General features: G+C 45.0%; 2 protein-coding genes across 3 annotated transcripts in view; one reads left to right on the top strand and one right to left on the bottom strand.

Annotated features, from left to right (window-relative positions):
- The window catches only part of LOC137159393 (transmembrane protein 263-like), a 286,196-nt gene extending 284,531 nt beyond the window's left edge, over window positions 1–1,665 (bottom strand). For both annotated transcript variants that reach the window (XM_067557610.1, XM_067557611.1), the window contains exon 1: window positions 1,534–1,665. Coding sequence is in view for 1 of the 2 variants with exons in the window: in XM_067557611.1 (XP_067413712.1) it covers window positions 1,534–1,539 (6 nt within the window). In the remaining variant the exon portion in view is untranslated. The remainder of the gene's footprint in view (window positions 1–1,533) is intronic.
- Window positions 1,576–17,679, top strand: LOC137159591 (astacin-like metalloendopeptidase). Its single transcript, XM_067558083.1, has 10 exons — window positions 1,576–2,004; window positions 9,075–9,099; window positions 10,766–10,906; window positions 12,451–12,568; window positions 13,061–13,239; window positions 14,171–14,252; window positions 14,473–14,600; window positions 15,834–15,949; window positions 16,173–16,395; window positions 17,651–17,679. The coding sequence occupies exons 1-10, from the start codon at window positions 1,576–1,578 to the stop codon at window positions 17,677–17,679; spliced, it is 1,470 nt and encodes a 489-aa protein (XP_067414184.1).
- The last annotated feature ends 9,275 nt before the right edge of the window (window positions 17,680–26,954 follow it).

Here is a 26,954-nt window from a genome sequence, read left to right as displayed (position 1 = left end):
TCTCCCCAGGGAAACAGGAACCTAGGAAAGAGGTAAAGCAACAAGGACCAACCTTATTTGCCTTCCTAGCTAGTCCTGTTTTCAGTGAAGAGCCTAAATTAATTCAACCTTTCTTCCCCACCAGGCAGTAACCTTGTTCAAGAGGCAACATTACACAAAATCAATAGAACAAATCATACCAAACTAGAGGGTTCTAGACACTTTCATTTCTATAGCATCAACTACAAGTACTTCTGCTCTTCCCCATGTCCAAGCAGAATTCACTAATGAAATAATACCTGACAACTACTGAAAAAGAGGACAATTGATACTTGCATGGTTCTTGGCCCGTTGCTGACATATCACCTTAGACTGATCTCCTCAAAGGTCACAAACTAAGCATAATCAAGCCTGGTCAGTTACTCAGATGGGTTCACTGACAGAAAAATCAAGCATCCTGCAAGAAACTGCACTAGTGATTTAGCCTCCTGAAATCAGTACTGAGTCAGCACTGTTAGAAGAGCTGTAGTGGCAAGGATTGATTTTAAGAGATTTTAAAGATGAGTCACAAAGATGAGAACTTGACCACCAGTTGAAGATCCCATCCCCGAAAAGAGGGGTGTTAATCTTGGAATCCTAGTCCCAAACCATTTTGAGCTATGCTTTGCCTATCTTACGTTTTCCTGCAAATGTCAAGTGAATCTGGAATTCTTTCTTTCCTGTCCTAAACTGTTGGGTAGCATTGTTGAGCCATTTAAGAGCTACCATGTCCCACCCAAAAGGTGCTCATGTACATTTCAACAGCAGGTGAAGTGACCCTAGTATACCTAGTTTCCAAAAAGTCTGCTGAGTTCTCTAAATGGAAGGTATTATTTCCATGTCACATCGAAAAGATTATTAAGGTGATGACAGTGAGAAATAATCGATTAATTAAAAGCCCAGTAAAAGGAAAGCTACAATCTGGAGACTTCACGAAGCAGGTGCCAAGTCCTTAACTACGTTTTGTACCGCAAAAGCACAACCGGTGCTCCATAAAAGATCTCTCTGCAAAGCTGCTATACTTTTCAACCCACTTCGCTCCTACGCGCTCCAGCCTGACTAGCGGCAATTATAATTGATTACATGCAACAGAATCCCAGTTGTCAGCGTCCTGCCCGTCAGAGACACCATCCCACACCTCGTAAATCGGGCAAAAGAAAGCACATAAGGCCATTCATCAGAGAACCCTTCACTGACCGCAGCTGCAGGTGCAGGGCCCCCCGACGAATGCCCCCACTGCTCTGCTCTGCTCTGCTCCCCGGCTAGCTTGGTGGGCGAGGGGGAGGGAGAAGATCCTTCGCTCCCCCCAGTCTGTTCTTCCTCGGCGCTGCAGGCGGCAGAGAACGAGCCCCTGGGACGCTCCCCGGGGAGTCTGAGCCCCCCCCTCCCGGTACCCCCTTTGCTACCCAGCCAAGAAGGCGGCGATACCCATCCCTGTCCCCAAGACTGCGGGCGGGGCGAGCCCCCAACTCTCAGCCCCACCCCGGCGAGCGGCCGGGCGCCCCCTCCACTCACCTCCATGCCGGCGCGCTCTTGCCCTGCCGCAGCTCCGGGCGGATGGAGCGCGGCGGCAGCGCACGGCGCAGGACGCGACGGCAGCTGGCTCCCCGACTCCTCCTGCCTGATGTAAACACAGAGCAGGGCAAGGGAGGGCGGGGCAACAGAGCGTCATGGCAACCCCACCGGAACCGGAAACGCTGGGGGTCGGGCGGGCTGTCTGCCTCGGAGCCGCCATCTTGCGGGGGGGAGGGTGTGAGGAGCGCAGTGCATCAAACCCTGGAGCGGGAGCGTCCCGCGGGCTGCACCCAGGGCAGCTCCCCTCTCGGTGGTACGGCGCCTAGCAGGGTCCAGGGCAGCTGGCGTTACCCTGAACTGATGCTGCAGCCGGTGATTTGTGGCGCGGGCGATAGAAAGTTCCCCAGCGTCCGTGTCAGTGTCGTTGGCCAAGATCCCGCCCTCCAAAGTGTGACATTCCCGAAGCCTCTGGTGACCCTCGCTAGATGGCGAGAAATCCAGCACGCCCTGCCTGCTCTTCAGCTGTATTGTAGGGAGACTGTGCACTGCTAGATCATCCTCCCAGCTCAGGAGCTTGAAGGACTTTACATTACGAAAACAAATGAGTTACGCCTCACAGTGCCTCCCCCGTGGATAACGACACCCGTTTTATAGATGGCAACAAGAAATGGAGCCGATAGAAGTTAAATTACCTGTCCAAAGCCAAAGAAGGAGTTTTTGGCAGAGCCAAAACTAGCATCCTCTTCCCCTGACTGCTAGTGCCATGCGTTAACCATCAAGCCATCTTTTACGCTCTAGATCAGTGTTTCTCAACTTTTTAAGTAGCAAGTACCCCCTAACTTATGAAAATTTTAATAAGTACCCTGACACTCTGTTTTCCACTCTGGGAGCTGGGACCAGGCAGGAAGCGGGCAGCTGTCGCCTGCCTCCGTTTACTGGGTTTTTCACCGCATACCCCCTGCCTGTATCTCGTGTACCTGGGGGGGTACGCCTACCACAGGTTAAGAAACTGATCTAGATTAGGGGTAGTTGAGAGGCAGACCAGAGGCCAAATCTGGACCATCAGACACTTGAATGGACACTGAGATGTTTTTGTTTACTTTTTTTTTTCCTCTGGAGTTTGGACCTTGACTATACCTTAACCAAGAAATGTGGACCTTGACAAAAAAATAATTGACTAGCGGTGCTCTAGATTTATTCTGATTTAACTAATACTACTACTAATTCATGAAACTATAATCCTTATTTCACCTAGAAGTTGTTTGAAGATGAGAAGGAATCTAGCAAGAGAGTCCCTAGAGTTTAAATTATTCTGTCTTTCTTGTACAATGTAGTAAAGTAATGCAGGGGCACGACCATACACTTGAGTGGAAGGCTGTTACTGGAATTTTTTATGCCTTCTTAACCAAACAGAACAATAAAATGAAGGTTGAAGGCTGATTCTTGGATTTAGGGCATAGAATAATATTAAAGCACTGAATGAAGCTGCTTGGAATTTTATTTTCGCTAATTTAATAATGTTCTACAGGTTTGGTGTGGAATAAACTTGTTACAAAGTGAACTTTATTACAAATTGACAAGTGGTTTGATCCAACAGAGGAAAGGTTCCTTCTCTTCTCACTGTAGAAGACCTTTCTTCTCTTCCAGAACTCCTTACGTTTCCTGCTTTAAAGGATCCACCCTTGACTGTGCAGTTCTCAGAAAAGTTCTTTGGGGGCAGTAAGTCCTGTTTTTCAAGAAACCACTAAGGGATAAGAAAGGGGCTGTCCCAAAGCAGATAACACTCCTTTATGCACAGAAAGCTGAATAAAAAAAAAAAGATGCAGTAAAATGGTACTGGTTCTGTTTTTCAGAGTTCACTTAGGTGTTAGAATCTTCTGCCTTAGCATCTTCATTTGAAGAGATGAGAAAGATGCACATGCAAATTAGACCCACTCAAAGCAGATTTGCAAATCAAGAACAACTTTCTCTGCCACTCCGTGTATGGAATTATTACTTACTGTTTTTCATTCTTTGTCTGAGTGTTCCTCATCGGACTCCAGGCACCATTTTGCTGGGTACTGTACAAAAATATAGCTCTGTAAGTTGTGAGCTATCTCACCAGCCCAGGAAAAAAAAAAAAACAGTGCCACATCCAAATCTGTTTCAGGCCCTTGCGTCAGAGCACAATTTATTGGTTTACAGAATACTCCTGGAAACACCAAAACAAAGCACTTCTCTTGCCCAACAGGGCCTGCATTCTACAAGGTTTTTTCCCTTGCCTCTCTCAGATATTGTAATGAAGACATACCCTAAATCCCCTGCTGGGTCCAGTAACAGTCAGGGAGACTTTCCTGACTCTTTTACCCTGTCTTGAGTTCCTATATTAAAGAGTGTACAGTCTTCAGCCCAGATCCTGTAAACACATATGCTCAACTTTAAGCACGTGAGTAGTTCTGGTGACATTTACAGAGTTGTCTCTCTTACCTAGCCAGGAGGTCTCATAATTTTAACCCCGATGCTTAGAAAGAAATAACAGGCCACACGTATTTCCAATGTTGTGTATTTTATTAACTAAACAAAGAGCATAAACCCCTACAAACAAACCAAATAAAAATAAAATGAATTAATATCAAATCAGCAAATTGGGCTAAATATTAGTCTATTAAGCCAACTTAAAATAATTATAGAGATTTTATCCAATGATTTGGAAATATGGCAGGCAACAGTTGGTGGGTTTGACTACAGTTCTTCTCATTGCTGATCTTGTTCTGCCACTTAATATGAAGCAGCTGACAGATGACAAAAATCAAAAATGTCAATCCACCGTAGAAGAGTTAACACTGTTGGCATGGCAGCTCTCTCCTCTCTAGCGCTCCTTGCCGATGATTGGTACAACCCTGTAGTGGTCTCTCTTCTCATGTCTGAGCCCTACAGCCCAGTCAATTTTAGTCCCATCATTCCTGGGTAACAGAAAATCCATCAAAACAGCTAATGTCCTTACAATAGGTCTTCGGCCCCAACTCTGGGCCCTGTAGTCATCTAACCTTTCTCTCAGGGCCCTTACGCATCCTTATACCTTCCCAAGAGGTTTCACAACTCCTTACCGAAAACTGATAAGGGAAGCCAGACCCATCCTCTACACTGGGTTCCAGGGACCCTAGATCAGGCAGTCACGGTTCTCTCAGACAGACTTCTTGCTGCTGCCTCCCTGGACTTTTGTTACCAAACGTATCAGCAAGTCTCTACCACAGCCTTGCTAAGTTCACCCTTCTCTCAGGGCCAGGAGTCACAGAGCTTCCCTCAGAATCCCTCAATCAATCCCAAACTAAAAGTATAACTTAACCCAATTTCTGCCCTCTTTGGACTTGACCTTACATGCCTCTTACATTTCTCTTGCCCAGTTCCTCAGCTGAACACCTCCCAGTTCTCTCCACTGCAGGTCCAGATGCTGCTGTTTTATCAGGGCTCACTGCCAGAGCGCAGAGGCTACTCTCTATCTCTCCTGGTCTCCTGCCAGACTTCTCTACTCAGGAGAGGATCCCAAAGCCATCTCTCCAATTGAGCTTATTCCTTGACCCTCCCAATCTTTCCATCATCTATTCCCAGAGAATAACTGCAGAATTTCTGCCTGCCTGCCATCCTTTCCTCTTCTTCTTGGGTTTTGTGGTGTAGTAGACTTGCTTTGTGAGTCTATGACTGTTATTCTGCTCCAGACTTCCTGCCTTTCTAGTAAGCACCCAGCTGTTCTCCCAGCTGGAACTCATGTTTAATTGGGGCTGACCCACCCTCCACATGCCACCCAGTGGCTTAATTGAGCTCCAGCTCCTATTAACCCCTCATTAACCACTGTAGGGTTTATATACCCCCATCTCACCACTACTCTTCAGCTATTCTCAGCATCCACATTTCACTGATGTACAATAGAGTTGGTAAACATAGTTCTGTAGATCTGAAGTGCTTAGAACTTAGCTTGAAATGATACATACCAATGCAGTTCAGGACAAAAAAACTTCCTATATTTAAAGCTCAAATGAAAAATTTAGGCAAAGGTAATATGATCTCTCAAGATTGAAACACATGCTTCCCACCTTTAAAATAAAGGTGTGTGTGATGTCTTAGGCAAATTTACACCAGGTCCTCTTGGCCAGGAGGCCCATTCTACAAAAATACATTCAGATAATGAATGCGTATTGTAAACCAGGCTAATTGAGATATGAAAATAAGAGATTATTGTTGATACTGTACTTAAAGTCAGACCTTGAGGTCATATTTTACCTCTTCACGATACCCACCTGAGTGTAGGTGACCTGTATTGTAAAGTATAATTGACCTACATTGTTGTGCCTGTTTACTTACACGCTGCATTCAGCACCAGTTACTTGATGTCATGTACTGTACTGTGTGACTTTTGTATTGCCTGTCATTAAAATGAGAAATGCTGCAGAAGAAACAAGTGAAAATTGTATGCTATGTAATGGAGAAAGAATAAATAGTTGTAATTCATTGTGACAGGTGGTCATGGCCTGGTGGCAGCAGGTAGGCCATATGCTAAAGAGCATTAGTAGTACTGGCACTGTTTTCAGCTAAATAACTTAATCATTAGTAAAGGCTCAGTGCTTAGTAACTAATATTCACAACTTTCCCAAGCAAATAAAGAACCACATACAAAACAAGAAACCATCCCCTATCCTGAGAGAAACAAACAAGCCTAGAACCCTTCCCAAAACACCTAGAACACTAGCAAATAAATAACCCAGAACGTCCCTCCAAAAAAACCAAGAAAAATGTAATAGAGACCAATTACGATGGAAAGGAGTAAATGTCTCTCCTAGTCTTTTCATTGCATTTTGGGAAGGGACCTCTATGTCTTGAGTAAGTACAGTACTGCTCCTAAATCTTATATGGCCCCCATTACTGTAGTTATCTAAGCACCTCATAATCTATTTTTATATGTGTTTAGTCTCACTACACCTCTGTGAGGAAATGCTATTATTCCCATTTTGCAGATGGGAAATGGGAGCACAGAGGCCCACTGGACTACAGAGTTATTCTCACACTCGCTCTCTGCCTCTGGCCCTAGGACTGTACCATTGTGGATAAGTACTTAAATGGTCATTGGGCCAGAACATAAGAGAGAAGACTCTGTAGTCCAGTAGTTAGAGTACCCTCGTGGAAGACCCTGGGTCTGGTCCCATGGCTCCAGTCACTCTCATTTTTTATCCACAGTGAAACAGCTTTAACAAAAGACATGGAGGGAGCTGCCTTATGTGAATATTACATAGCTCAGTGATTAGGGTACTCACATAGCTACAGTGACTAAGGTTCTCAGTTGGGAGTCCCCTTGTTTCAAGTCCTTTCTTGCCTCTTGCCAGTAGTCTACCTTTCCTCTAGAGACTGGTTACTACTGGACTTAACACACCCAATAAATCATAACAATAAATAAAAAACAATTACCTTCTAGGCATCCTTTGTTTTCAGCCACTGAACTATTCAGCTGTGTGGAGGGGAGCCATCAAACTACAGCAGCAGAAAGGTGTGTTCAGAGATCCAGGTCTGTCTGCTAATGCTTAGGATGGTCTATGGATAGATCATCAAGTGCCTGATAGCAGCCTATGGCATTCAAGCTGCTTTATGAGGAATGGATATTCTCACACAAGGGAGGCCATTTCATAGAAGGATTTCAACAATGTACTTTTTGGAAGGAAAATGTTTGCTCAAGTATTAGAAGAGGAGCGCAATGCATGTGAAGTAAAGATAAGCCAACTTTCTCTAACTAAAAAGGGAAAAGTATTTTTACCAGGGATCTAGGGGTGTCAAAAGTTGGTGGAGTCTAGTGTAAAAGACCAGCATGAATTTTCGGTTGTCTAGTCAGTGGATAGAAACCATCAGAGGTTTATGCCATTAATGGCTGTTAAATTCTTGCTAACCCCAGATGGCATCTCACAGCACAGTTGTGGGCACATGCCCTTTGGATATCACAGAAGGAATGGAAGAGGCATTGATAGTACAAAATCCTGGCTTAAGCTCTTTATACTCTTCTAAAGCAGAACTGGTGACAGTAGATAAACAAAATGGATGGTTTGTAAAGGCTCTGATGCACCAGTCAAAGCAAACGGAGCTACATCTGGAAGCACTTGATAGTTGCTTATAAAATAGTTTTCTACCCATTTCTGTGTACTACCAATAGTGGAGAATAAATCTTTTTAGTAAAATACTATGAAAAGAATATATTATGTTGCATATTAAGGGGTGCATACTCAACCCAATGCTGGGAGATTTTGCTGTGCAGCTACACTGGAACAAAGGGCAGCGGAGCACTAAAGCCCTGAAGAAGCTGAGAATATGCCCTTAACATTTGCTTTATTCTGGCTGGGAGTTATTAAAGAAGGAGGGATATCCTATGCTTAATCTCAGAATCTACCGTCGATTCCAGCTTGCCAAAGGCTTTAATGTGGGAACATATTTTGCATGGTTCTTAAATCTGAGTACTTTGCAGCCAATGAACCTGTTGAAATATCAAGCCTTTCATGTATAGCCTACAAAGCTTAAAAGACAGACGACAGTGATTATGGGACTATTTTTTTGGAAGTATGTGTTTCCACTTGCCAGAATCCTCCAATAATGTGATTAAAAGCAGCATTGTTTTTTGAAAGGAAAACTATCAGATACAGTAATTTGAAATCCAAAATTTACATTTTTTGGGAAGAAGGTTACAAAACTTAAATTAATAGAAGAATTACACATATTTCATGTTAGTGAAAGCCATTTTTGTTTGGAATTCAGTTTTTCCATACAGTATTCCTAACCCAGATGCAGCAGCTTTGTGATAGTGCATGAGAACTGGAACAGGAAACTGACTGGTCTATTTTCATTGTCTGAGCTGAGTTAAATTAAAAAATAAGTAAACAGCAGATATAGAGAAATGGAGAAAAGTGAATTAGAATTACTAAATTATTTTAGTTTTAATAACCTAAGGTATTCTAATGATTTTTTAAAATTATATTAATTTTCACCTGGTAATGTCCTTCCACATTTGTAGATAAGGCTCTGGACACCTTCTCCAGAGATCTGTCAGATTTATTTTAAAATTCATTGTTTCTCTAATTCTCTGTTACTGGGACCTGATTGGAGGCCACACCTTCTTCTTGCATGAATAGTCAGAATCAGGTAGAAGCACAGCAAGGTACCAAAGAATTTAAACAGGTATTTCCAGAATTGGGTGTCATAGTCACTGTCACAGATAAGTTTTCAAAGGTTGAGCATGGACTTGAAGATTCTACTAGTCCTTTTTGCATCTCGCCTTTATTTCAGTGTAGGCTTCCCTATCCAGGTGGGAGTAAAACAGCAGAGCCATTCACAGATTTGTTTCTTGTATCTGATTTTTATCTCTTTGCTCGATAGCTGGGATAACTTTTTTTCCCTTTTTTAACACGTTAGGAAATAAGTTGGAAAACTATTTTTAATTAATCAGAATGTTTTGATTCTTTTCAGTTCCCCTTTTTCCATATATGTTACATTTCTGACAGAACTGGCATGTGAAAAATGTTTTTTTCTTGCAGGTGAACACTGAACAAGGCTATGAAGGTAAGTGTGATTTATATAATACCGGAAAATTACTGTAATAAAAAAAACCCAGGAATGTATCAGCCCCCTTAATGAGCTGAAGTTATTTAAATATAAAGTATGTAAATGCTAAAGGCTTGGCACATCTTACTGCTTACAGTTACAAGTATTCTTAAATGGTACTTGTGTTTCAGTCTGTTATTTTTTTCTTCTTAAATGGGAAATATTCTCTCCTAATGTCCATTATTAACTCCTCATTACTAGAACTCCCTTGGTCTGAAGTTATAGCACTTTGCCATTAGTTTCTAGAATTGCTCTTGTCATCCTTCCAGACTGAAAGCACTTTGCTCTATTGTGAAAAATCATGAATTTCAAATAGCAGCTTTACTTCTTTTGTAATTACTTTTTAATCTTTATTGAGTTTCTTAACAGCTTTATAAAGAACAGCTTTAACTGAGTCAAGTTGTTTAGTGCATGTGGGAAACTAATACACAAGCCATATAAGATGCAAGGGTATAATTTACATCAAGGAGCATATGATGACATCCTGAACTGTAAGCTAGAGCTGTTTGTCCTTAGAACACCAAAAGGATGATTTGGTATTACACGATTGGACACGGTATTTTTTAAAATGTCTATATTATCTGACATTTTCTCACACTGTTCAAGCATAAGGAGTTTCACATCCTTGACATCTCTTGCAGGAGTTGCCTTCCATGAGAGTGAAGAAGAAACCATTTTTAGTTTAATTTTACAATCCAATAAAGGTAATCAGTTTAAAACAAAATCCAATTAATTTGTTTCTTATGAGTCTTTACACAAGCTATCCTTTATAAATTTAGCAGGACTTGGAAAAATACCTGGAAAGATTTGACAGAACCTTGTATTGGAAGTATGACTGAGTTTGTTTAAATTACATTGTATTATACAGAACTCTTTGCTTCTTAGATTCCTCTTTCTTTTGGCCCAAGTTCTCTCCTTGGGTGTGCACACCTTGCTCCTAATGCTGTAAGTAGAGCTATGTGAAATGTCCACAACATCCTGAAAGCATGAGGAAGTAATCTGGGCCCAGGTTTGCTGCAAAATGTTTAAAAATTAATCAGACCAGATTAATTGAAAAGTTTGCTCAGGTTCACAAATCTTGCAAGCAAATGGAGGGCTTCATTTCACATGAACCCAAGTAATGCTCTGTTTAGCTGTTAAGTGAGGCAAAACACATGGCATTGATACCAAGATGAAACTAAGTGGTTTTGGCTTGAATTTTTGGTGTCATTCAAAGTTACTGCATCTCAAACACTGCTAGTTATAAGTCCTGAAGTCATTGTAATTTTTGATTTAACCTTCAGAATCTTATAATTAGAGATCAGCCTGACCCCTGTGAAGCTAGATGCACGCCTGAATTTGGACATGGACTTCCCAAACTTCAGAGGTGTTCCAAATTGGGTATAGGTTCTGGCCTATTCCTACTTCTAATCCTATGAAAATACACCCAAACTGTACAGACTGCAAGTCTGAAGTGCTGTTAGTATGCCCTGGTGACATTCAGACTCACCGGTGATCTGTTCTCACATTAGCAGAACAAGGCCCTTGGAATGTCAGTCACCCTATGAATAGTAGGATGCACACGGTTCTGTCTTTTAAGTATTTTTTTAACTGACAGTAATAGTTATTTTTTTCATCTACACAGGCAGCAAGACCCGTTTATATGAAGGTGACATTATCCCAAAAAGACAGCGCAGTGCCATGATCTGTGCATTTAACTGGTGCTTTTGGCCCAAGTCATCTAATGGACTCGTCAGTATCCCCTTTGTCATCTCTTCTTCCTACAGTAAGATTTCATTCCGACATTGCTAACGTGGGTGAGGAGTAGCCAAGATCAGCTTTTGCTGCCCAGGGAGCACTACTGAGACCATGGGACTAGTATTTTAGCATGGAACGTTCCGCACAGTGAGGCGGCTGCATTAAGCGTTGCACTAATTAGTGTTCTGCTGGCTCTGTCAAATAGCTGTGGAGAAGCTGGACTGAAAAAGGAAGAGGAGACACCTCTTCCCCCTACCTTCCCATAGGATAGTGAGTCACTGGAATACTTCCTCCCTCTCCCCTCATTGCCAAAACACACACGCAAAGGAGAGAGAAGAAAAAAGGCAAAAATCTCTCCCTCTCAACAGCCAAGTAGGGAAAAGGGAGGGGGAAGAAGGAAGGGAAAAGAGGAGAGATAGGGAGGTGAAAGTCCTCTGCTTTCCAGCTGCCAGGCCAAAGCTTGTAGGCACGGAGTAGAAGAGAGAGCCAATAGATGCCTTCAACCCATCCAGAGGTGAATTAAGCTTTAGTAGGGAATGGATCAACTGACTTTCTGGCCAACCCTACCTTCCAGTATGCATCCATCAAAAGACTTTCTCCCAGTCCCTTCCCCTTCACCAGATGTTACAGTGGGGTGTAAATTTTCTCCTTCATCACGACTCCTCTCCACAAACTTACATTTTCTGTAGATCACTCCCGATGCCCTCATCACTGCTGCTGCCACGTGTAGCATTTAGTCCCTGAAGCTGTCCTCTTGAGACAATTTATGCAGTAAGTTGTATGGGCATTACATTACACACAACTGCCCCGCTGCTACCCTCCTAAGATTTCTACTTTGCTGGTGGCCAGAAGGCCAACGATGGGACACAACTTTCCTGCCAGCTGTTTTCATTCTTCCTTCATTTGAGGGCTTTCCCCCCCTGCGTGCTAGAGATGGATCTTGGCAATTCCTTTTCCCCTGTCCCAAATGATCATAAGGAAAAGAAAGTTTTCCAGTCCTTTCCTGTGACCTCCCACGTGGGCATGAGAACACTCCATCACTACTGGATCTTTGTGCCGAGCTAGCTGATTGGTGCCTAGTTTCTTGTACTTGCTATTAGGCAATAGAAGCCAAATGAGGAACAGGTCAGTTGGAGATAAGGCAGATATGCCTTTGGGGTGAGCTGCTGCTCCCATACCATGTGTGATGGAACTTCCCACTCAGGGCTCTATGGTCTCAAATCCATAGCCCCTTCTTAATTAAGGGTCTGGGCTATGATGCTCTAAAGCTCTTGCCTTAGAGCTTGGTGTTGCCAGTGCTGTGCATGTGGAGTCCCATTGAAGTCAATGGGAGCCTTGTGTGCAGAGTGCTTTCAGGATCAGGCCCCTATTTCACCACTGCAGCTAGAATGTTTGTTCATTTATATAAATATATTGTTAATTAGGGGCAGCTCTAGGGCTTCTGTCAAGTTGTTAGTGCCACAGAACTTGGCTATTGCTCCCCTAAAGCATCTATCTTACACACTCACACACGCAAGGTGTGCTAATGACTCCATTTTGTATTAACTACACACTATATCTATTCCTCCCCAGCACCTGAGGAGAAAGCTCTGATTGTTGCAGCCATGCAAGAGTATGAAACCTTGACTTGTATTCACTTTGTAGACCACACAACGGAAACTGACTATATAGATATTTCTCCTAAGGATGGGTAGGTTCCAGTACACTGAGTCTGTCACTCATTGATTGATTAAACTCATTGTGAGTAAAATTAGTACTCCTAGAGATGAGGAATTAATCATTGCTTTGATCCAGACAAGGCACTAAGCAATCAGACCTTCTTGATGTTGCTGATGCACCTCAATCTTGATCTGCAGCCCCCCTGCTAGTCCAGTCCTGCCTCCCCGCAACAGCTTTTCCCATAGACCATATATCTTGACCTGTGGCACCTCCTGCTATTCCTTTCATGCCTCCTCCCCAGTGAAGTGCACACTAAAGTTGGTTGAAAAGTCCAGTCATTGGGCAAGAATTCAAAACAAAACAAAACAAAAGACTCCCACAAGAATAGAAAGATTTTGCTAGCCAGTACAGGTGATTCTTTCTGCAGCAGCCCCTGAACCAACAGCTGTGAATTGAAATTAGGGTTAACACCAACCTTTGGGTTTTGTCAGTGAATTCTGAATGATATTCTCTCATTCTCTAGCTGCTGGTCTTACTTCGGAAAGACTGGGGGCCCCCAAGTGGTTTCGGTGCATAAAAGGGGTTGCATGAGAAAAGGAATCATTCAGCATGAATTAAACCATGCACTGGGGATGCTGCATGAACAGAACAGGGACGACAGGGACAAATATGTAGTGATTGCCTGGCAGTACATTAGTCCAGGTATGTACCATATTATATACTTGAACTCATTTGACCGAGAGAGAGAGAGATGGTATTAACTCAACTGTTCTGAGGCTTACAGTGTTACGTTCTGAACTTGTAACTTTTCCTCGTAGTAAATTCCCCATTCTCAGGGTCTGATTGTGCATGAGTGTAGAGCTGGCCTCCTTATTAAATGCCCAGAAAAAGGTGCAGAAAGGAAAACCAACTCGTAATTGTCTCATCCTGATATTCATTTGAATTTAACTAGCTCTTCAATTCTGTGAAAATAGAAGGATTACACTGTAATTTCTTGGCATTATTTATTCTATTTATATGACCACCATCACCATAGTATCATCCCATCATTAACACCATGAGAGGCAAGAAAATATTATTAGCCTCACAACACCCCTGTGAAGTAGTGAAGTGTTATTGTTCCCATTTTACAGATGAGGAACTGAAGCACGAGGTAACTAAATGGCAAACAGGAAGTCTGTGGCAGAACTAGGAATTGCTTCCCTATTTTCCAAGTCCCAGACCAGTGCCTTAACCTCAAAGCCATCCTTCCAAGTCCCAGACCAGTGCCTTAACCTCAAAGCCATCCTTCCTCGTTCAATGTGAACATGCAGACAGAGTGTATGTAATCCAAAGGTCAGAGTGTGTTATACATTCCCATCTGTGTCCCATCCACAGGTGATATGAGTGCAGAAGTGGATGCAAAACACGCACTGACCAATGGGTTGCACTTAAGATACACAAATGAAGATGAATGTAACCATAGATCTAACGCATATTACCTTCTCACTTCAATATATGACTCTAATTGCAAAGCAGGGTATGAAGGATGCTATGTTAATTCGAAGTAGAAGTAGAAATTGTTGCTGTGCTTGTTTAGTTTGTTACTGGACTATGATTCACCTTTTAAAACATGATATATTGAAACTGACAGGTGATTTTAATCACTTTAAGCCAACCAGAGCTGATAACCTGGACCTCAACTATGACTATTCCTCCGTGATGCACTATAACAGGTAAGAGGGTGAGGTTAGGTTTATGTTGCATTATCAAACACTGATTGGTTAGTAGCATCTGAACTGTAAATATAAAAAGGCAGTGTTTAATTTAAAGGTATATTTTTCAGAATATTGCATTCAACAACTGTCCAAATTAAATAACTCTGCAGAGTTCTGAAAATAAAACAATGAAACAACTCAGTGAACCTCTTGGGTGTTATTCCTCATATCACTACAGATTTGCTTTCTCCAATACATCTGGAAAGGCAACCATTATACCATTCCCTGATAACACAGTGCCCATTGGACAGAGGCATGGACTGAGTAACCTAGATGTGGCTAAAATCAATAAGTTATATGAATGTGGTAAGTGCGCCCAATATTCTTCCTTATTTCTTTTAATTGTTTTTGATCTATGGTCTCATGATTTAAAATAAATATATTTTGTACAGTTTCTGAATGAAGCAATGCAATCAGTACACAGCAGGGTCTAAGCCAATGAATTCATGGTGCAGATCTGTAGATTGATTGGCATGTACTGCTCTAGATGATTGCCATCTTTGATAAAAATGATTGAAATGTGAAACCCAGATAATAAAGCAGCATTAAAAAAAATGTAACTGCTTGTCATATTGGTTTCTGAAAATCAGCTAGGCAGTTAGGGAGTTCCTGTGTGGAGATAAGACATTCACACGTAGCTGTGCAGTAATTCACATTTTTAAAGCCATTGTTGCCATGGCTGGCATTTCTGGAATGACAGGAGTTAGTTCCTCTTTGGAAAAAGTTCCAGGAGGAGCAAGATGGAAAGAAAGAGCCTCTGGAATCACCAGACAAACAAAGAAAAAATCAAAGGCCCCTTCTCAACATGGTTTAATTTAAGCATATAGAGGATAGCAGGTAGAGGTGAAATTCACCCTAGTGCAGGTACATAAACGTCTGTACCTAGGTCTTATGGGAGGCTTAGCTGATGCATCTCTGCCCTTGTGTTGGTCCCACGCCCAGTTGTGAACTTCACCCTGGAAAGTATATATAGGGGCAGATCCAACCCAGGGCCCAGAACAGCTTGAATAGAGAAAGATGTTGCTAACCAAAGAGGCTGCAATAGCAGACAGCAGTTGGCAATTGGCCCAGGCTAAAAATATGGTACAGCCAGGTTGGCCAGAGGATGCGCTAATTCAGTAGCCTTTATCAATGGGACTTTTCTGTAGCCTCAGCTATCAACTCAAGCTGTCCTCCTCAAGAGGAAAACCCTGATAAAGTGTTGCAACTTCAGTATTGGCCACCATTCCTCATGATGAATCCTCCCAGTGGAATAGGGGACCAGGCTAGCATATGGAGATGTCATTTCTACCACCCTGAAACATGTTCAGTGAATTTGCCTCCTAGTGGTTATAGATAATCAGGTGGAGGTATTCCCCTTTGGATTTTTACCCTTTGTAAGAAGCCAAACTAAATTGTCCTCCCTTACATGTGTTTCCATATCAGACACATCACTCTGTTTGGAAATTAACGGTGTGTATATCATACTGAGCACTCAATTCTATTAGTGCTTTTTCTGTGCACCCAGTGTCATTAAGACCTTTTCTTTCTCCCCCCCAGGGGTCCATAGCACTTTGCTCTCTAATTTTACTGGAACTTTTTCCTCTACCATCTACCAATCATCATACTCAAATAATACCAACTCCGTATGGCTGATTCGTATTCCAGCAAATAAAGTAAGAAGTGGTTATGGAATGAAATGCTCTTTACTGACTATTGAGGACTAAGTGTGCAGTTGGGGTCTTGTAAATGACAATTGAACATATTAGATAAATGTTTTAGATGAAATATTTTTGCTTGAGCAATTGAATTCATGATAAAATCAACCTAGCTGCTAGGAGTGAACTGATGGAAGAGTCGGAGTTATGTTGGTAAATCCTTCCATAATCCTTTCTCCAGATTTTCCTGCAGTTTAATTCCTTATCTATCCAGTCCTCCTCAGACTGTGCTTCCAACCATATTCTTGTTTACGACGGAGGCAGCAGGAAAGACACTGTCTTTCTGAACAAATTGTGTCGACCAAAGCAGCTCCCCTCAGTAGTGTCTTCTGGAAACATGATGCTTGTGGAGTTGGTGAGCGATGGCACCACAATGCTCAACTTTAAGGCTTCTTACAGTTCTGGTAAGTCTCCAGAATCTCTCCCAGTAAGGCTTGAGATTGTGTCTGACAAATTCATTTGTGCCTCAGAGCTTTGGATGGTTGGGGTTGGTCCTGCTTTGAGCAGGGGGTTGGACTAGATGACCTCCTGAGGCCTCTTCCAACCCTAATCGTCATTGATTATTTTAAATCAAACACAAAACAAATGAAATAAAAAATGTTCAAGAGATGCTGATGCAATGTATAGCCATTACAATGGCTGGAAACCCCCCTAAAATAGGTGTATTTTGCACAGGCTGCTCAACCCCCTCCCCCTTTATGCTGCTAGAGTGGCATAAAAGGTCTCCTTGTAAGGCACAATCCATGTCAATGTGTGCATATGTTTATGTGCTTGTGAGAATCTGTGTGGACATCTCTGTGTGTGAATTTCTTGTATGTGTGTTTGTGCATAAGGGGGTCCACATGTACATTTAATCCCTTTTCTGTTCTCAGTGCAATGTGGCAAGACTTTTACTGCCATGACTGGGAAATTTGAGTCTCCACTATATCCGGCTCACTATCCTCCACTAACAGACTGTGCCTGGATAATCATAGCTCCAGAAGGATGCAAGGTGAGCTGTGGTTACCTGCTGTAGGGTTGCCCTGGAGATACAAGCAATGGCAAATCAAATGGATTCTGGTCACTGTGGAATATCCAACAGCTGTTTGGAATATAAAATTATTGAACTGGAGGGGCATACGTTTTTGTACTGTAACGACTGAGAACCTCGGGGTTGCCCCTGATTCTTCTCTGCCCAACCCAGACACAAGTTAAAGCTTCAAAAGGACCCCCTGTATGCTATGCTGCTCTCAGAAAACCTTCCATCAGTACAGAATGAGGCGTAGCAGACCCTCATTCTGCCACGTTCCCTCCTCTTCTCTCCCCACCCCTGACATGCCCCCTTTTCTCCTACCCTGGCTGGTACACAGGTGGAATTCTCTAGATCGTTTCTCCAGCTGATTGAAATTAATATTTTACTGCAAGCTGTCTGGATTCAAAATATCTGTGGAAGAGGGTTACTTTCAGTGGGTACAGAACTGAGAGAGAACATTCTTGAACTTGCCTTTTTCAAAGAAAATTAATGAGACTGTGGGGAACTGCACCTAATTTGCAGGTAGGGGATTATCACCTCCCTCGCAGTGCAACGAATGGAGGAAGTTTTGAATTTTCTTAACCTGTTTAAACATCATCCACTTTTTAAAGTAAATCCAAACCAGACTAATGTTTTTGTGTTTCTAGGACACAGAGAGGAAAGTGACTTGAATTAATGGCAATTTCACCAAAATACAATGCAACATTGCTGGAATTTCCCAGATAGTAAGCCAAATTAATGCAGATCAATACATTGCTGTCTCCCTGCAGTCTCCAAAGGGGCTACGTTAACATGCAGACTAACCACCGTGCATTGTGAGCCCATCAAGTCTCACAAGCAAACATGGCTGAGCCTAGTTAATATTTGACTAGGAGACCTCCAAGGAAAACCCAGGAAAAGTGGTGCTAGTGATTCAATATGTAGCTTTCTCTCCTCTTCATCAGAACTGACCTGCTGCCCCAGCATGGTGTTTGTGGCGCTTTGTGGGTGGGGATGCCAGCTTTCAGATGAGATTTAACAATGAGGTCCAGACCCGCTGTGGTTACTAAAGATCCCATGGCACTTTTTGTATGAGTTGGGCTGTTAGGCCTTAGAATCTTGAAAACAAGCATACACCTCTTGTGAGCTCTAAGCCAAGGAATGACAGCCGTGTTAAACTGGCTCCTAGATCTCTCCTTCTCTCTGCTCTTTCATCCCTCCTCATGGCTGCTGATTGAACCTTCTCAAACTTCTGTGGTGCCCCAGTGCTCCAACCTACCATCGGGCTCTCTAGCAGCCACCAAACCCCTTAGAAATTGGCCAGTCCTGTAGAGTTAAAACCCCACAGGATTAGCCAGTGCACATAAGGTTAGTATTGGTGACCTGTCCGTATTTCAACTTGAGTAATTACACTCGCCTCACCTAGATAACTTCCTGCACTGGATATGGATTCACTCTCCTTTCCTGTTACAAATTCACATATGGAGCTATTGTGCAGTGGAAAGCAGCTGCTGTGGTGCACCATCAGTGATGAGTGTGAGGGGTCCCTTTGTGTAGTTTGGGATCCTTGGGGATGAAGGGGACTATCTAAATGTTATTGTTATTTCTAGTGGTGTCCTCATTGTGCTCGGCCCTGTACAAATGCTAAAGGCCCTGCATACACAGCTTGTTATTGGATAAATCACCAGCTTACTCCAGCAGAGAATTTGGCTCATTATTAACGTAATGTTGTCTGGCACCCTAACCCATCTCACAATATCTCAACAGGCTGTCATTAATGACTGTGTGATTCACAAAAATGATGCACTGAGAACATAGTGGAGATATTTGCTTTGCTTATTTCTCACTGACAGATATCACTGAATATACTGTCCTTCTTTCTGGAGAATTCTTTTCAATGCCAACATGACTACCTGATTATTTACGATGGAGGCACAACCACATCCCATTCTGAGGGTAAATACTGTGCAAATGACCTAGTGCCAGGCTTCATCTCCTCTGGGAACTCAGTGCTCATCCATTTCCACAGTGACTACTTCCTGCAGTACCCTGGGTTCCAGGCTGAATATTCATTCAGTAAGTATGAAGGCAGTAAGGAACACAGTATAATCTAGTAAACCGACAATGGGGCTAGGGGCCAGCAGCCCCTAAATTCTAACCTCAAATCGGCAGCTGACTCACTATGTGACATCAGGCAACATTTTCAAAGCCGTGAGCCTAAAATTAGGTTTCCCCTAACTTCAGTGGGAGCAGGAGGTAATTTAGGAAATTACTGGAAATCAGGCCAGTTATTTCAATGCCTGAATATGACTCTAGGTGCCTTATTTCAGATGCCCACGTTTGAAAATATTGGTCTTTGGCCTTAACCTCTGTGTCTGTTTCTCTATCTGCAAAAATAGGAATAATACCTGCCTCGCACACAGGAGTGTTGTGAGGTTCAGTAAGATAATGTTTGAAACTATAAAGCTCCAAGCAAGTTTGGTATTACTACATAGTGGTAGAGTGTAGTGGTTAGAGCAGGGCAGTGGGACTCAGGAGACCTGGATTCTAGTCACAGCTCTGATGTTGACGTTCTGTGAGTCCCTTCCCCAGTCTGTGCCTAAATTGCTTCACCTGTAAAATGAGGCTAATCATACAGACCCACATTTGTAAAGCACTTGGATATTTGCAGATGAATGACATTATGGAAGTGTTAGGTACTATTACTAGCTTGTTAATTATGAATGTCATTTTTAGCATAAAATACTATATTTCCTATGTCATCCCCACGTACAAATAGAAATGATACCTATTTCCTTTATTTCTGCAGTTCCACATGAAAGGCCTACTCCAACCCACACATCACGATGATGTAGGCAGATTATGAAAAGTGATTTCATCTCAAACTGGATTCTGCCATTTATATAGTTGCTTGTTGTAGTATTTGTACTTGTGTGAACGCCCATTTCTGGGATATGTAATGATATACATTTGTAATAGAGTACTGGGATCTATAGTGTGTCAGGTTTTCTTTCAACTTTTCTTTCTAGCCAGCTCTAGCTAACACAACCCATCTAACATCCAGCTGGTGCAGACCACAGTGGCTCACTTATTGAGCAGGGCATCTCTCTGGGATTACATGGAAGCAGAGCTCCAGGTCCTGCACTGACTACTCATCTATCGGTCTCTGGGTAGAGTTTAAGGTGTTGATCATGATTTGTAAAGCCCTATATTGTCTGGGACCAGCCTACTTAAGGGATCATCTCTTTTCCTGTGCCATACTGTCACAACTGGGGTCAGGAGGGGCACCTGAGCTGGATCTCCCTCATGATAAAAAAAGGGAGGTGGCAGCTGGGAGAGTCTTCTCTGTGAGCACTCCAAGACTCTGGAACATGTTTTCCCACTTGGTCCAAATAGCCTGAATTTGGTGACCTCCGGGACATGCTACAAAAGCTGCTATTAGATAAGGTTTTGGGAGAAGGCTGCAGTCATCCTTTCCATAATGAGGGAGGGGTGGAAAGGAATCCCCATTGCAATGACTTCTGAATTCTGCTGGGATTTTACTATTTTATTATGCTGTTACTGATGTTAGGAGCCTGGGAAATGCTTTCTTTTAGTAGTAGTGTTATTATTTTAAATATAAATAAATAATTGAAACAAGGATTATGCCACACTGAGCCGAACCAACGATCTGTCTAGTCTGGTAGAATGTAGTGCCTCTAGTGGCCAGTGCTTTGTCCTTCAGAGGAAGGTCTGAAAGCTCCCCAGTTCATCTACTCTGTACCATGGGGATGCATTTCTTCCTAATCTCAGCTGGTGATCAGCTTATGCTCAGAAGTATTAGTACTGACAGCCTGTGTCATTTCACTAGCCTGCTGATAGTTAATTCTAATGGTGGGTTTAAGAGTCCTACGACTGCAGTGCCAACAGCAGAGCGTTCCCCCGGCTCTCAGTTAGAAGATAGAATAGTTAAAGAGATTGCAGTTTCCATGCCAGGAGTGACACTGACTGAGGGTATGTCTACACGGCAATCAGGGAGTGTCACTGCAGCATGAGTAGACATACCGGAGCTTGCACACTAAAAATAGCATTGTAGCCGGGGCAGAACGAGCTAGCCGCCTACACACAGTCCCACCGTGGACCCTAGGTATGTACTCAGGCAGTTGGCCTATACTGCAGCAGCTGCACTGGTATTATTAGCAAGCTAGCTCAATCAAAGCTATCTTGGAGATGCCTACACTTGCTGTCCCAGTTGCAGAGTTGACATATCCTGTGTGGCTCTGAACAGGAGGGACTCACAGGGTGACACAGCTCTTGAGCCATGTAAAAATTGCTGAAGGGATATTTATTTAATTGTGTTGCCCGTTTGATACTGTCAGTCTAGCCACGTCTCTGCGCGCCATCCAGCTTTCCATCCAACACATGGTCTGGGGTGGCCTGAGAATGAGTGTTCTCTTTATACATTGATCACCAACATTTAGCAATACCACAGCAAAATACAAGACCTTAGATAGTAATATCCATAATCCTCCTCTCTCTCAGATGATGAAGAAAGCTCTTTCTATAATCAAACCTATGCATGGCATATGACATTGGTTGGGATTAAAATAAGCTTTCATAATTGTTGCTTAACCCCTTGGAATCGCATGTGCTTGTGTCCGTATATCTTTCCTGTACAGAAGGGCTGGGAGGACACACACCACCCCTCCTGTGAACTGGAGAATACAAATCCCTTTACGAGGATTAAGTTCTCTTTCCCACAGCAGACTACTAATCTAGACCCACCCCTGTATTTCTTTGAGTCCTGGCCACACACCTAGCCAGGTCAATACATGTAGGCTTATAAAGTCTAAGAATTCTCTGCATCTAATGACTTTCTGGGATTTTTTTTTTGCACTCTTCAGAAACTTCCCCCTTCGCCACCCTCACAAATTTCTATAGCAATTTGATTACCAGAGAGAGAGATTCAAAGGATGGCACACAAGTCCCTCCAAACTAGTGATACTCAGACTGTGCTGCTGGCCTTCCAGAGTGCGCACTAGAAAGGTTGATATAAACTCCTGGCAACTGGAATTACAGGGAAGTTTTGCAGGCATGGCAATTTCTGGTGATCTCAAAACCACAGTTATGGTAATCTTAGATAGCTGCAAATTTACAGTAGGTTTGCAGCAGTTTAGCTACGCACTTTAGGTGGAATCTTGTCCCCATTGAAGTCAATGCTGCAATTGGGAACGTATTTCACCCTTTAAATCTTGTGGCTTCAAGTCTTTCCTTCTTTCTGCTCCAGCCTCCCTCCCTCTCTCCTCATCTGTCTCCTCCAGTCTCTCCACACCTCTGCAGTTACTCTGATCACAGTAATGTCATGCTCTCCTGCCTTTCATTCCCACAAACTCCTCTGCAGTTAGTGTTGCCAGGGTGGGGAGATGATAGTGTTCATTTCTGACAGGGCAGTCGGGCTGTCCATCAGGACAGGAACTGTGAACACTCGGTCTGCCTTAAGAAAAACGGAAACAGAATCAAGTTTGAACCTCAGAAACGTTTGGTCCCATTGGAGGAAGTGGCATGGTCCATTTTTGTTACATATTCCTACTGTCTGCTCTCAAAGCCCAAACTCCATATTTCCTTCTTAGTCACTTTCTGATGAGTCAAATCCCAACAAGCTGGCCGAAAACCTCATACCCAGAGGTCTGATCATGCTCAAATTGGAGTCAATGGCAAATCTCCCATGGCCTTAATGGAAACAGGGATAGATGCAGACCCCTAAAGTTTAGATGGAAGGTTATAGCTCTTGGCTGGCTGAGTAAAAGTGAATTTTACCACAACTCATTTATCCTTCTTACTCTTTGTACAAAGAGTCAGATCCTGGATGGTTTGCCCACACTGGGCTGTAGTCCACAGAGTACTATGGGGCTTGTGGAATTGAATACTCCCTCCCCCTGCTCCCCGAGGCAAAGGGCAACATAGTGCAGCCACTAAGGCTGCAGTAAGCTATTTGCCAGCACTGCTCCCTTCCCATCTGTTTAGAAAGAATAAGTCACAGTTTCACAATCCACTTCCTTTCCCCTTATGCGCTCCTAGACCACTCCCCCAAAATCATCCTCTGCTATGCTGCAGGTGGAGCCCTGAAGAACTGTCTCCACTCCATGGTCTGAGCCTCCCACATACTGCTGCTATTCAAGTAAATCTGCCCCCATCCACAGTAGCTGAAAGACTCAAAATTCAAATTGTGACTTTCTTTCTCTGCCACAAACTCTTATATCCACTGAAAGGAGTCTGTCCTCCTGGGAGTAGAGAGGCTTTGGACAAAGCAGAATAGGGGCTGTGTCCACTAGATAGACGTGCTTGTGAAGGGAATTAGAAGATTGTGTGGCTCAAACTTTCTGGTGAAACAAGATGAAGCAGGAATCTGCAGTGGATCTTAGACACACACATTACAGAACAGATCCTTTCAGAGGGGTAGCCATGTTAGTCTGTTCTTCTTCGAGTGCTTGCTCATGTCCATTCCACTATAGGTGAGTGCACACCTCCGTGCACGGTTCCTGGAACTATTTTCCCCTTAGCAGATCCCATAGGGCTGGGACCTGCGCACATACCGCGGTATATGAGGACTACCGGCCCTACGCCCCCTCAGTTCCTTCTTTCCACCCGTGACGGTTGCTGGAACTAGTCTTGCTCTCAGCAAGTTCTATTCCCCTTGTTTGAACTTGTTTGTTATTCTAAGTAGTTTAGTTAGTTAAGTAGTTGTTAAGTGTTGTTAAAAAGAGTAGTTAGAGATAAGGCAAGTCCCTGCGGGGACTTAGAGCGGCCGGGCTATGCCCTGGTCGCCGGGATTCAAGCCAGCACTCTGCCCGGCATCCAAGCTGGCCCGCTCCACCTTGACACTGAGTGTGACCTCGGTGCAGAGCACGCCGCCGGCACCGGCCTTGACTTGGCACCACGCAACATTGCCAGCACTGAGGAGGAAGAAGGCACGCGCGGAGCCCGGACACTCCCCTGCGCCGTCAGTATGGGCAGGAGATGCCCCAGCCCTGGCCCATTGAGTCTTCTCCGGTGCCTGCATCTCCGGTCAGGGAGCCTCCCCTGACTCCTGGGAGTGGGAGAGTGCCCTTGCTGACACCATTGACACTGGAGGCTTTTTAGGCGGCAAGAGCCTTGTTGGATTTGCCTACACCACCTACGCCACCCCCCCCCCCGCTTGAGGGAGAAGGGGCCGGTGTCCCGGGGCAAACCTGCGTTGGGTCCCCCTGAAGGGCGGTGGAGATCCCCAGTACAGGGAGGAAGATCTCCTGCCAGACGGCCACCGGGGATAGAGCAGAGATGCTCCCACAGCAGTTGCTCCAGGTCAGCGTCGTCAAACCTGCCTGCTTTGACTCAGGACGAGGAGTCTCCATCTCGGCGCCGACGTCAATCCCCGGCACTGGAGGCAGCACAGGCCAGGAGGTGGCACTAGTCGAGGTCTGCCAGGTGGCGCTCAGACAGCTCCTGTTCCAGTTCCCTGGCACCGAGGAGTTCGCCCGCACTGAGGCGGTGCAGAATCCAGTCGCCATTGGAGGACCCGGCCCTGAGGAGTTCGCCCGCACCGAGGCGGCGCAGAACCCGGTTGCCGTCGGAAGACCCGACACCTCACAGTCCATGATGTGGAACCCGGTTGCTGGAGTCCGGCTCAGCACCGAGGAGCTTGGAGCGGCGCCGACCTCGGTCACTGAAAGGGTCTGAAGGGCTGCACGGCAAGCGGTACCGGCAGTCATCGGTACCGAGATGACACTCTGGTACCTCTAGCTCTTCAGAGCGCACCTCCATTCATCAGCACCGTTCACGGCGATGGAGGCAGTCCTCATCGTCCTCCAGGTTGGAGGCATCGAGAGGGCAGTCCCTGCCACGGAAGGACTCCTGGGACTGAGGACGTGCACAGCACTGCCAGTCCAGTGGCTCAGGGTGTCCCCGGGGGGATAGCTGTTGGGAGAGCCAACGCCCCCACAAAACATCACAGCCTGTGGCGCAGTCAGCTCCAGGTTGGGCCCAGGGTCAATGGCCGCAACAATGGCCTTATTGGGCCCCATGGGGTATCCAGATGGGGCCGGGGCCCCAATCCATCCTGTCATCAGGGGTGCAGTCCGTGCCTCACTCCCAGGAGAAGGCCCATAGACACCACTCCTCGGACGAGGAGTCGGACCCCATGGAGGGACCCTCTACAGGCACAACCCTTCATCAGGAGGGGGAGCACCTGAAGGATGCGCCTCATCAGTCCTCTTCCTCCTCACTGGACAAGGCAGTCTCCCGGGTCCACTTGGCTCCACTGTAGGATTTCAGGGTGCCCCAGGAGCTGCTCAAGAGGGTGGCCTCCAACTTGAGGCTGGAGGTGGAAGAGTTAGAAGAGGCCGAAGATAGCCTCTTTAACATGCTGGTGGCGGCTACCCCAGCAAGAGTGGCCCTACCAGTCCACGAAAGGGTCATTAAAATTGTAAAGGCCCTGTGGCAAACCCCTTTCTCGGTCGCCCCTATGTCAAAGGTGGCTGAGAGAAAGTATTATGTCCTGGCCGAAGGGTTAAACTATCTGTTCACTCACCCTGTCCCGGGAACCCTGGTGGTAGATGTGGCTAACCAGTGAGACAGGCAAGGTCAGCCAGGGTACATTCCCAAGAACAAAGACAATAAAAAGCTGGATTTGTTTGGGAGAAAGGTTTGTTCCAGGCAGCCCTGCAGTTCAGGATTGCCAACCATCAGGCCCTCCTGGGTAGATATAATTTTAACTTGTAGGACTCCCTCAGGCGTTTCACTGAGGCCCTGCCCCAGGAACAGGCTGCAGACTTCAACATCATCGTGGAGGAAGGAACCACAGTGGCTAGAGCAGCGCTCCAGACATCCTGTGATGCTGCTGACTCAGCAGGCAGGGCCATAGCCTCCGCCATCTCCATGAGAAGGTGCTAGTGGCTGCAATCCTCGGGCCTGTCCCAGGAGGTGCAGCAGTCAATTCAGGACCTTTCCTTTGATGGGTCGGCCCTATTCTCCGACCAGACTGTTGCAAAGCTGCACGGTCTGATGGGCTCCAGGGCCACGCTTCACTCCCTGGGCCTGTACATGCCCCAGGCTTCCAGGCGTCAGTCACAGCTCCAGGCGCAGCAGCAGCCAAGGCCTCCGCTGAGGCCTTTTCAACCTTATAGGAATAGGAACAGGAATAGGGGGTTTAGAAGGGGAAATCAGCCCCACAGCTCTCCTCAGCCCCTCAGCAGGGGCCCACCAGGGGGTCAGGCAACTGGAGGAGACAGTTTTGATGGTGTGCCCGAGAGTGGCGTCCCGACTTCTCTCCTGGATCCGCCCCGCCCCTTCCTAAACAGATTAAGGCCCTTCTATCCCGAATGGGCAAAGATCACTTCGGACCGTTGGGTCTTTGGGATAGTCTCAGGGGCTATGCCCTACAATTTACATCTACCGCCCACAACAACCCTCCGCCTACATCCCTCTTCAGGGACCCCTCTCATGAGCAACTTCTCTTGCAGGAAGTGCACACTCCTCAACATAGGAGCAGTGGAAATGGTCCCTCAAGGCAGAAGGGGGAAAGGGTTCTTTTTGAGGTACTTCCTCATCCCCAAGGCGAAGTGGCTCCGAGACCCATATTAGACCCGCATCATCTAAACAAATATGTCAAATGACTCAGGTTTTGCATGGTCTCCCTAGCCTCCATAATCCCTTCCCTGGATCCAGGAGACTGGTATGCCGCCCTCGACCTCAAGGACGCATACTTTCATGTGTCTATCCTCCCGAGCCACAGGCTTTTTCTCCGTTTCACGGTGGCTGGCTCCCACTACTGGTTCACAGCCCTGCCTTTGGCCTGTCTTCAGCTCCAAGGATGTTCCCCAAGTGCATGGCGGTAATGGCTGCCCACCTGAGATGAAAGGGTGTGCAAATTTTTCCATACCTGGATGATTGGCTGATCAGGGGCAGGTCCAGGTCCCAAGTGCAGGAGACCATGACTCTCACTTGCTCCATGTGCAG

The sequence above is a fragment of the Emydura macquarii genome, unplaced genomic scaffold, assembly GCF_026122565.2.
Source record: "Emydura macquarii macquarii isolate MOO-44397 ecotype Brisbane River unplaced genomic scaffold, CSIRO-AGI_Emac_v2 contig_1876, whole genome shotgun sequence".
In the NCBI taxonomy this organism is placed as follows: domain Eukaryota; kingdom Metazoa; phylum Chordata; order Testudines; family Chelidae; genus Emydura; species Emydura macquarii.
Note: the sequence above shows the minus strand (reverse complement) of the source record. Positions and strands in the feature narration are given on the sequence as shown.

Bases quoted from the DNA above. Each gene is read 5' to 3' on its own strand.
- LOC137159591 (XM_067558083.1), top strand. From the start codon at position 1,576: ATGGAGCGCGGCGGCAGCGCACGGCGCAGGACGCGACGGCAGCTGGCT. The intron at 14,601-15,833 runs GTAAGTGCGCCC...TCTCCCCCCCAG, and splicing joins CAATAAGTTATATGAATGTG to GGGTCCATAGCACTTTGCTC. The intron at 16,396-17,650 runs GTAAGTCTCCAG...TTGTGTTTCTAG, and splicing joins TAAGGCTTCTTACAGTTCTG to GACACAGAGAGGAAAGTGAC.